At 39.9% G+C, this 10,381-nt stretch overlaps 1 protein-coding gene across 2 annotated transcripts; it reads left to right on the top strand.

Moving 5' to 3' along the window:
* Positions 1 to 4,141: 4,141 nt before the first annotated feature.
* Positions 4,142 to 10,221, top strand: cnep1r1 (CTD nuclear envelope phosphatase 1 regulatory subunit 1). Of its 2 annotated transcripts, none has more exons than XM_079497914.1 (6): positions 4,142 to 4,288; positions 6,464 to 6,535; positions 7,043 to 7,116; positions 7,558 to 7,667; positions 9,163 to 9,212; positions 9,304 to 10,221. In XM_079497914.1, the coding sequence occupies exons 1-5, from the start codon at positions 4,264 to 4,266 to the stop codon at positions 9,206 to 9,208; spliced, it is 327 nt and encodes a 108-aa protein (XP_079354040.1). In that variant the 5' UTR covers positions 4,142 to 4,263; the 3' UTR covers positions 9,209 to 9,212; positions 9,304 to 10,221. The 2 variants fall into 2 exon arrangements, with proteins under 2 accessions (XP_079354040.1, XP_079354039.1); XM_079497913.1 differs by having other exon boundaries at positions 9,158 to 9,212.
* Positions 10,222 to 10,381: the final 160 nt, after the last annotated feature.

Here is a 10,381-nt window from a genome sequence, read left to right as displayed (position 1 = left end):
GAGCAACTTCAATTGAAATGAATAGCCGGGGGCGGCGGGGGGGGGGGAAAGTTGGCGCTGGCGCTCCGCAGCCCGCTCTCTGTCCTTTCTAAATCTATGGAAAGCACCCACGGCAGGAAGGGGATATGATCAATCAGTCAATTATGTTCTGCTTGGATCAACGGCAAAGTTCATATTTATCGGTATGACAATCCCTTTTTTTCTAGGTTTTTAAAGGTTTTTTTTCTATTATCATATATTATTAAAATCGTTTTGGCCAATTATTTGGGGGCCCACTTGCAATATCCTCATGGCCCACCAGTGGGCACCCAGCCCACATGTTGAGAACAGCTGCATTAGTGACAGGGGGTCACATATTTCGCCTCAGAAGCTTCCAGAAGCGCCAGCGTCCCGTTTACTGCCATCCTATAGGAGCAAATGGGGGCGGAGCTTCTGGTTGCAGCGTTCAGACGTGACGCAATGTCGTGTCTGAAGCATGGAGTTCAACATTCAGCGTAGGCACACTTTAGCGTCACCAAGATGCCAAAAGCCGCGAGCGGCAGGCATCTCTTTTGGGTTTTTAGACAGCTGGTGGATGGAAATGAAGCTCCACCCACGCCACGGGGGCAAGCGCTTCCGGGAATCTGGCCGACGCGGCATTCTGCCACGTGGGTGGAGCTTCATTTCCATCCACCAGCTGTCTAAAAACCAGGAAGAGACGCCTGCTAGGGGCGGCTTTAGGCAGCGCATGGAAGCCCAAGTGTGCTTACACCCATTGGAAAACCGTCTTTTTCTCAAGCCACAAAAGATCACAGGGTCTATTGAATGTGAAGGGGAGGTGACATGTTGAGCCTACGACACACAGTATGGCATCCCCCTTTACATTCTGTAGATCCCGTGCACTTTTGTGGCCAAATGTACGTAATTTCCTGGGGTCTAGTAGGACAATAGTAAATAATAATAAAGAAATTGCCGTAAGATTTTACGTGAAAATAGCTCAAATTGCTAAAACGAAAGAAAGAAAGAAAGAAATAGTTGTCCTTTAAGTCTGAATAGCTAAAACACAGTATAGTCATTCTGACTCTGACTGACCTGGGCCTATACCCTAAGTACTTTGTTGACCGGAGTAACCCCCAGGGAGTCTATACCACCCCCCTCCTTTTTTCTCTCTTCACCAAATTGCTTCGCCGAAAATTACTGATTAGGCCTACAAGCTCCAAAGGCATCGCACTGTGACCTGTTGCAAGCTTGTAGATCGGCCTATCTTTTCCAACGTGACTTGTGTTCCGTTTATTTATGGTGTTTTTGGTGTTTAGCTGATAAATCCTTAGCAGACAGCCTTCAGTGAGTGAGCAGATATAGGGCTGTTCAATGCCTACAGCGGCTCAGCAGGACTCATTGGTACTGTGTTGTTAGCCTGGAAACACAAATCTGCGAGTAAAAAAAAAAAGGAAGAAAAAAGCCCTCTGCCGTTTTGGTCTGGCCCCGTTTGTGTGATTACAATTCGCTGACCCCAAAGTTGTGAGGTATCAATCAGGGCCCAGTAGACCTATGCAAATATGGGGCAGGCTTATATCACCAGAGGCATTGGAAAGGCAAGCATACACATTGTAAAGTGTGCAATGGTCTTGGATGGTGTATTTCCTTAACGTCAACATGTTTTCATATTAATTAATTATAATTACCTAAATGGCTCTTCAATATGATCTAGATTCTAGAAGCATACTGAGATTTGAAACTAACTAAATTGTACCATAGTTATTCAGAGGTGGGGTAGTGGTTTAAACAGCTTACAAGCTGTTTAAACCACTAGACTACCCCACTGAAAAAGTCACAGGTTCAAGTCCCTGCTGAAACCAGCCCAGCGTATCCTGTGAATTCCAACTCATGTCTCACTCATTCATTGTCACCTTCTTCAAATAATGGCCCATGTAATGTTTTGAGTAAAATGTTATTTTCTTTTGCCTAAATCAGCTCTTCATGACATGGCCTATATGTCAAGAGTGTAACCTAGGCCAGCCATTGTATGCTGCCTATTGTAAGTCAAAGACTGTCTGCGACTTAGGCGTAAGTCACATTCCCTTGTGACAACAATTTCCTAAAGGTGGAGTAAGTCAGTTATTCCACAAATAATTTGGCTTAAATCAGGTTTACAATTGCCTGCCTGTGTCACAAATTGGCCCAAGTAATTTACCATAATCCTCTTATGTTACATAACTGACAGATAGTGTTGTATGCCAATAGTCATGTATTGTTACAAACCTTTTGGGTCACTTGATTAAGAATCATATAGTTTGTTTTGGTTCAGTTTTTTCTGTTTTCTGAAAAAACATTAAAAATAATTAGCCCTACATTAATTTAAGACTAAGCTAACTATAAAATATGTCAACCTGGATTCAAGTTTGAAAGATACGGAATTGTAATAGCCATATATATGCACAGTATGTGCTCTGAGAAATGTATTAAATGGTTAGGTTTCAATTTGTTGTTGTTTGTTTTGTTTTAGTTTGATACATTTTGTCTATAATATTAAGATGTAAATGTGTACATATTTAACTGCTGAAGTCTGATTTAATCTCAGATGTTTGAGTGAAATATATCTATCTGCACACCACTGGTGTTTTTGTATACTGATCATTTTCTTGTGTTGTTTCTTGTGTTGTTGGCATGATGTTATGCATGCATCATACATTTTACATAGCCTAATGCACTAAATGCAGTAGGCTATTATACACACTTACTATTACATTAGTACATTATTTATATCATCAGAAATAGACTATTAGATGGATTTAAGTTCTCAGTCACCATGCCATGGCACTGTCATTTGGACTTTTATTTTAGGATTAGATTGATTGAAGTATTTAACAGTATGCAGAATAGGTACTTTTCAAGCACAACTCAATACAAAAACTGTTAACTGTGTGGACGACACCATAAAGCATTACACTTGTTTACAATAAAGTCCACCATAATTTGAAGTGGACAAACAGGCAATGTTTAGAAGCATTTTCATTCTTTAAGTAGCATGTGACGTGTCAAACTAGGATGTTTTCATGATGCTGAATCCATTCCAAGCATTAGTTTTGCAAAAAAAACAACACTCTATGGCCGTTTTTAGGCCAAGGAGTGTTTTTTTCCCCAAAACTAATGCTTGGAATGGATTCAGCATCATGAAAACCCTCTAGTGACATGTCACATGCTACTTAAAGAATGATGACATTTTGATGTTTTTGCCTTATACAGGATGTTAATGGTATGGTCACATATTATGCGAATTACTCAAATTGCTCAACGTGCAACTTTTAGCAACCAAGCTGAATTTCATCCATTAGGCCTATAGATAACATTTCTATCATACAAGTTTATACTAATCACCATTTCTGGGTTCATGAAAATTCCAGTAGACTATAGGCCTGAATGCGCATGTATCTGTGATAATAATAATAATAATAATAATAATAATAATAATAATAATAATAATAATAATAATAACTTTATTTATATAGCACTTTTCTGGACGGAGTCACAAAGTGCTGTACAACACAATCAATAAAAGCAGGAAAATCGAACAAAATTAGATAGATGCAACATAGCAAATCAACAACTTACAGTCAGCTGGCCAACATGCAATATAAAAAACAACAATGTAATAGATAAAAATAGATAATAATACCGACAAAGTTCAGTGAAAAAAAAAACATTTAACGGGGCAGGGGGGGGAATGCTTTTCTGAACAAATAATAACAAATAATACATCATTGTCCAGTTTGAAGATTGTAATCATGATTTTATGCATTTTGTTTCAGAAATGTGCAATAGCAGCATCAACACAGTAGGTGGCAGCAAATAATCTCCTTATCCTCTGTGACTCTATGGTAAAACTGCGTAAAGGCTATAACGAAATAAGTGTCTTATCGAATTATTGACTGTAATTTCTGGAAGATTTTACCGTCGGGATTCAGTATTTTACATAATTTAGACAAATTGTGTTTAAGAGTAGGAAATGCTAGGAAATATTTCATATAACAAATTAAAACTAAAAACTAAAATGAAGAAATACCCTTTCACCTTAGGCTACTACTACTTTCCCACAACGAACAATCTCAAAGATATAAAATATCAGGACTTGCCACACCAACATCATCTGCGTGAACAGACTAAAGCAATACATTTTTACTCCTCCTAAAACCCTTGCAGCTGTCACAGAATCCGATAGGTCGCCAATTTTGGTGTAACCGAGAAACACAGACAGTTGAGCGTAGTGGCTCACTGGCTCTAGCAATGAATTCCTTGGAGCAGGCCGAAGGTAAGGAAACATGGAATCAAACCGTCAGGTTTTAGCAGTACTTCATTGCCTGTCATGCGTAGCAAGCAGCGTCTAATGTTCCTGGAAAATACATGTCCTCTACGTGTTTCTAACGGTTGTTGTCTGCTACGTCTGCTAACGCCTGTTAGCTTGTTAGCCAAAACTTCAGTGCTTCTTGTAGTAGAACCAACCATGCAGTGAAGTGAATGTTGTTCACTGCTAAAGTACTAGTGATGTTATACAATTTCTGTAACTTTAGAAGATCTGACTGCAACACTGCCAGATTCAAGTTTCCTCTCAGGTTTTTGTTACACATAAACATTATGTTTCAACTTGTAGTTATGTGGAGTAACAGCTATCTGTGCACCGTGCTGCCTATTAAACGAGTTCCTTGGCTGCTAGTCCTAGAGATGTCTATCTTGAACTGTGTTGTAGAGAAAAGGTCATCATACTGCACACTTTGCATGACAGTGCTTCTTAATTTCCAGATAGGTGGAAATGTTAAGTTGCTAATGGATTGGAGTCACTTGTGATCTAATTATTGACAGTGATTCAGAATCACTACATTTTATTTCCAAGTATGAGATTGATACAGTGTATTATTATTCATTTGGGGCTTTTATGCCTTCATTGATAGGACAGTAGACTGACAGAAAATAGGGAAAGAGATGACATGGGAGAGTGACATGCAGTAAAGGTCGCCTGGATTGGGATTCAAACCTGCGACACGCTGTCAGGCTGGCATTGCAGCCTAGGGTGGCCCGGGCCAGATATAAAGTCAAGTCAAAGTCGTACGATTTGTCACACACGACACGTTACCGCAGTGATATTTTTTCTCAGCATTTGACCTAGCCCCTCTCGGAACCCTCCGTAAAGCTTTTCGGAAATTCGGACTTCACTTTACGTAGGGTCCCTGTGCATTTCTTCCACGCGCTATGGTAGGCAGATGTACATACCCTCCGTCCAGGCCTGGTGGTGGTGGTGAGATGTTTCAAAAGATGCATACAACTGCTATAGGAGACAACGGAAACGTGAGAAATTTAATTTGGCGCAGATGCAGTTAACTTCCTCACTTCCTTGACTTCCTTATTGACTTCCCATTGTACCGCCTCCCACATCGAGAGTGGCTAGCTGCACGTCCCTACGTTCCTGCCTCTGATCTGCTCTGTCTCAGCTAGCCACTCGGTGCGGGAGGCGGTACAATGGGAAGTCAATAAGGAAGTGAGGAAGAGAGAAGCCAAAACGGTCAAACAAATGAAATTTCTCTCACGTTTCCGTTGTCTCCTATAGCAGTTGTATGCATCTTTTGAAACATCTCACCACCAGGCCGCAGCACGGCCTGGACGGAGGGTATGTACATCTGCCTACCATAACGCGTGGAAGAAATGCACAGGGACCCTACGTAAAGTGAAGTCCGAATTTCAGAAAAGCTTTACGGAGGGTTCCGAGAGGGGCTACATTTGACCCATCTCTTGGAGCGGTGAGCTGCAGCCGTGCTCGGGAATCATTTGATCCCCCAATCCAACCCTTGCCAAGCAGGGAGGCATTGGGTCCCATTTTTACAGTGTTTGGTATGACCCGGCCGGGGATCGAACCCCGACCTCCCACTTTCAGGGCAGGCACTCTAACCACAAGGCCACTATCTGGTGGCCTTGTAAAAATTCATATAAAGTGGAATTTCTTAGGCATTATCACTATGACAGTCTTCTTGTATCAAGGCTATAGTACAGTGACTGACAACCCAATAAAACAACTATGACTAGACTAACTGGCCACACTGGGTCTCTTCATTAGCCCAACAATACAGTATATTGGTTAAATGCATAAAGAAAAACACCAAAACAACCTTGAACCTACCATTTCATGCTTTATTTAGATCGGAGTGTAGAAAGTACAGGAACACTAGGGCAGGGGAAACTGGATGACGGTCAATTCTGCAAATATAGACCCCAAAAAGTCTATAATGTTATTTTAGTCTGGGCTTGTCCTTTAAGCCTTGTTGTCCTAATTTGGGACCATCCTCAGAGTGAGTCTCTTTTTTTTTAACCAACAGCTTGTGAATTCAGGAATTCAGGCAATAAAGAAACACAGAAAAGCTCCCCACGTTTGACAATTGACATTGGCTATACTGATATCATGCAAAATGAAATTAAGTGTGTCCCTCTTTCTTGGCAGACTTAAAGGCCTTTGAGAGGAGACTGACAGAATATGTTTCCTGCTTGCAACCTGCCACAGGTCGATGGCGAAGTAAGTAAAGCATGCCCTGACTTATATTTTGTTGTACACCAAAAATAGTCAAATAGACATCATGATCATGCATTACATAATTTATTTATTTTATAATATGGGAGATTGGCTTTTTTGTAATAACAGTGTAATGTAGCAAACCTCTGTTCTGAACATGGTCATAACCAAAATGTATTTTAGAATTAAATATCGTCTCTGTCGAGTGGAAAGCTCATATTTCCAAAAATGTTACTTTTCAGGATTCAACTTCAAAGATAGCAAAAGCAGCAGATCTACAAGCTCAAAACGCGTCGCTTCACACCGTGTTTCAAGCTTGTTGTTTGATTGGTATCGCGACAAAAATAAAATAAAATAAGTTATTGTCGCTGTAGGGCACCAACCATGTCCTTTTTCGTTTTGTTGTAAATTAATGGCTCACATTGCCACTCGACAGCAACGATAGATCACTTACATCCCTATTAAGTGGTACCGTTAACTTATAATAATAAGGTTCATATGTGGTTTCAGTGATCTTGATAGTGATCTCCGTTTGCACGGCTACGGGCGCTTGGAACTGGTTGATAGATCCAGACACACAGAAGGTACACTTTACTTTTTCACTAATCATGTTATTTATGTGGCAAATCTTTCACTTTTATGTCATCCTTCATACCAGTGATTTTCAACCTGTGCGCTGATAATTGCAAGTAGGCCCCCATTGACAAAACAATAAGATTTTAATGATAATATAACATTACTATAAAACAATATAATGTAAAAAAGGTCATCATGATATATGTTGTAAAAATGTTTTCTACATTAGTGCCATTGATCCAAGCCAGAACACAATGGATTGATTGAACGTTAAAATAAACATCCTCTAGAAATACACGCGGCCCACCCATCTGACCACCGCTTTTGAGATTTTCCAAGTTGGCCGTGATTCAGAAAAGGTTGAGCATCACTGCTGAAACTCTACAGTAGAATGACCAGGAGCTCTGTGTCTTGACATATTTTAACATTTCTGTATTGTGTTTCTGCAGGTGTCATTCTTCTCGTCGTTGTGGAATCACCCTTTCTTCACAATCAGCTGTGTCACACTAATAGCTCTCTTTTTCGCTGGAATACATAAGCGAGTTGTTGCACCATCAATGTATCCTTCTCCCCTTCCTTCCTGTGTGCGGCAAAACGATCTCCAATGTAGGCATTTAGCAGACGCTCTTAGCCAGAGTGGTTTACAATAAGCAAGGTAATCACATACCTCAAATGCAGAGAGACAGTGTAGTTAAGTACCTCTGTATGCAAGAATCTCATTCACAGGTAAGCCAGGAATCTAGAATCAGATCAGTCAGAACAATATACTGTCAAAATGATAATATGTACATTTAAACTATAGTATACCAGGTAATCAATCAATTAACCTAGTATCTAATAAATAACATAAATGACAGATAAAAAAAAATATCTGCACGTTTTCTTTCACTACTACATTGTAGTCTGGGTTAATGCATTATACAACACAACCTCTGGTAATACGTTACTTAAAGGCTTAAAATGTTCCCATACCTGGCCCCCACACACACGTGTCTTTGAGTAAGCGCTATATACATTCCATTTGTTTCAAATATTTATAATTATGTATGTATTATGTAATTAAGTATTAAAAGTGCTGGTCATACTTTACTTTATTTACTTGAAATACCCTGAAATGCTTTTGCCATGTCCCGCGACCCCTGCCCCACCCTCCTCCACACCCCCTCCTCTCCACCCCCAATACAAATTGACCGCTACAATAACTTTAATAATAGAGAAAATGCATCATAAATAAATACTGAAACCAGATGTAATCATTAAGGGAAGTTTGTGTGCTATGCAAACTCTTACTTTCCATTTTTCAGCCATTCAGTTTTCAGTTTTTTAAATAATCTGGGGACCACCCAAAATAATTTGGCAACCCCCTCCCTTAATACAGTACAGATGTGATGAATTATAGATAGGCCTGTCACAATTATTTTCGCATAATATCAAAATCTAAATTTCGATGATGAAAAATACATTTTCAAATATAAAAAAGTGGAAATGGCTAATCTACAAGCTTGATCAATTTGTAGATTAGCTATTTCCGCTTTTCTTTTCTTTTTTAAGTATACAATTATTAAATATGTCTGCAATTTCTTTGTATATAGCTATTTGTCATCTGCCCTGTGCAATGTTTAATTACAATGCCAAATTTTTATTGTTAATCGCAATTTGTCTGACAATTAATTGTCAACTTCTTGTAATCGTGACAGTCCTAATAAAGGCTCATACATAGTCTGGATTTTCGGCGGTGAGGTGACCACCGAACTACAACATGACGTCACGAGCTGCGGTGAAGAGCAAACCACCGCCCCAGCCCTTCTCTCTGTTTTTACTCACCACCGCTCAACGTTATTTCAGCTCCGGTGGTCAGTTTACCACCGGAGCGGTGGTCACCTCACCACCGAAAATCCAGACTATGAATGAGCCTTTATAGACCCAACCTTTAAGTAAAGTGTTACCAAACCTCTTTGAGGTGATATTGTATCTTGCAGACTGCATCTGTTGACGTTGACTTCATGCTTCATCCATGAATCTTGTATGTCCTTGACCTTTGTCCTCCAGTATAGCTGCTCGGTGTCGGACAGTTTTAGCAGAATACAACATGTCCTGTGATGATGTAAGTTCCCAATCATTACTAGTCTTTCATTACTTCTGATGTGTGTTTTTTCTTTGTTGTAATTGTAATACTTTTTTTTTTTTTTTTACAGACAGGGAAGCTTATTCTCAAACCACGGCCAAACATCCAATAACCAGCAACTCTCTGGAGGTGTGTGTGTGTGTGTGTGTGTGCGCGCGTGCGTGTGCGCGTGCACGTGTGTGTGTGTGTGTGTGTGTGTGTGTGTGCGCTTGTGAGACAGTGCATGCGTGTTGGACTGTGTGGTGGTGAGGGAGCTAAATGTTCTTAAAACCACTCGACTACAACGGATCACAATATCCAGGGAGTCATTTTGAGATGGAAGAGAAAACAAGGTAGCCGCAAGCAACTTAAGTGCCATCTGTATCTAAGTTTGAATACCCTCCACCTCCATTGGACAGCCTTTTTGTGAAACAGAAAATTCCTGTCTTGTTGCATTAAACTGTGATTAACTCGCTAATTTCGGACCTGTACGGACAGCTTGGGCTATCCCTTTTGTCTCTGTCAATACTTTGTTTTTTCCTAAAAAATAATTTTGTCCTACTATGAGCAATTGTCTGCCAAACTCTGTGCAGCCATCTTTATGTGTTCCGAGTTTGGAAGCACTCGTTGTAAATCAGTAAATGTTTTGCGTACGTCACCTATTGTCAATATTGGTCAGTTTATCGCTGTTGAAGCAGATGGGGCTTTTCTGTTTCATGACAGGGCTGTCAAGTGTCAATGGAGCCTGGTATTGCAACTTGGATGCAGATTAGATGCTTGCGGCTAGGGGGCAGCACTGGATCAGTTTGTCTTTGTCAGACTTTTGGACAGTGTCTGGTCTTCAATGTCCGTTTCTGTTGACATAACTTTTGGAGATTTATTTTACTCATTTGTCATGAATTCATGTTTATTTCTAATCATACATAATATGTGCATTTGTTTTAGATAAATGTAGTCTGTGATCTATTTTTAAACTGTTATTTGCCAAATAAATGCATTGGTGTGACAATTAAGTGTTTGCTGTTCCTTGAATTCTTGAAATGTTTTGTTGTTGCATGGTTGGTTTGGGGGACATTGGGTCATGGCAGTACCGTTATAAGTTGTGTGTGTGTGTGTGTGTGTGTGTGTGTGTGTGTGTGTGAATAGTACACAATACGTGCATATCTAGG

The sequence above is a fragment of the Electrona antarctica genome (genome assembly GCF_951216825.1).
Source record: "Electrona antarctica genome assembly, chromosome: 3".
Lineage (NCBI taxonomy): Eukaryota > Metazoa > Chordata > Actinopteri > Myctophiformes > Myctophidae > Electrona > Electrona antarctica.
This window is presented reverse-complemented; position numbering and strand designations above follow the sequence as displayed.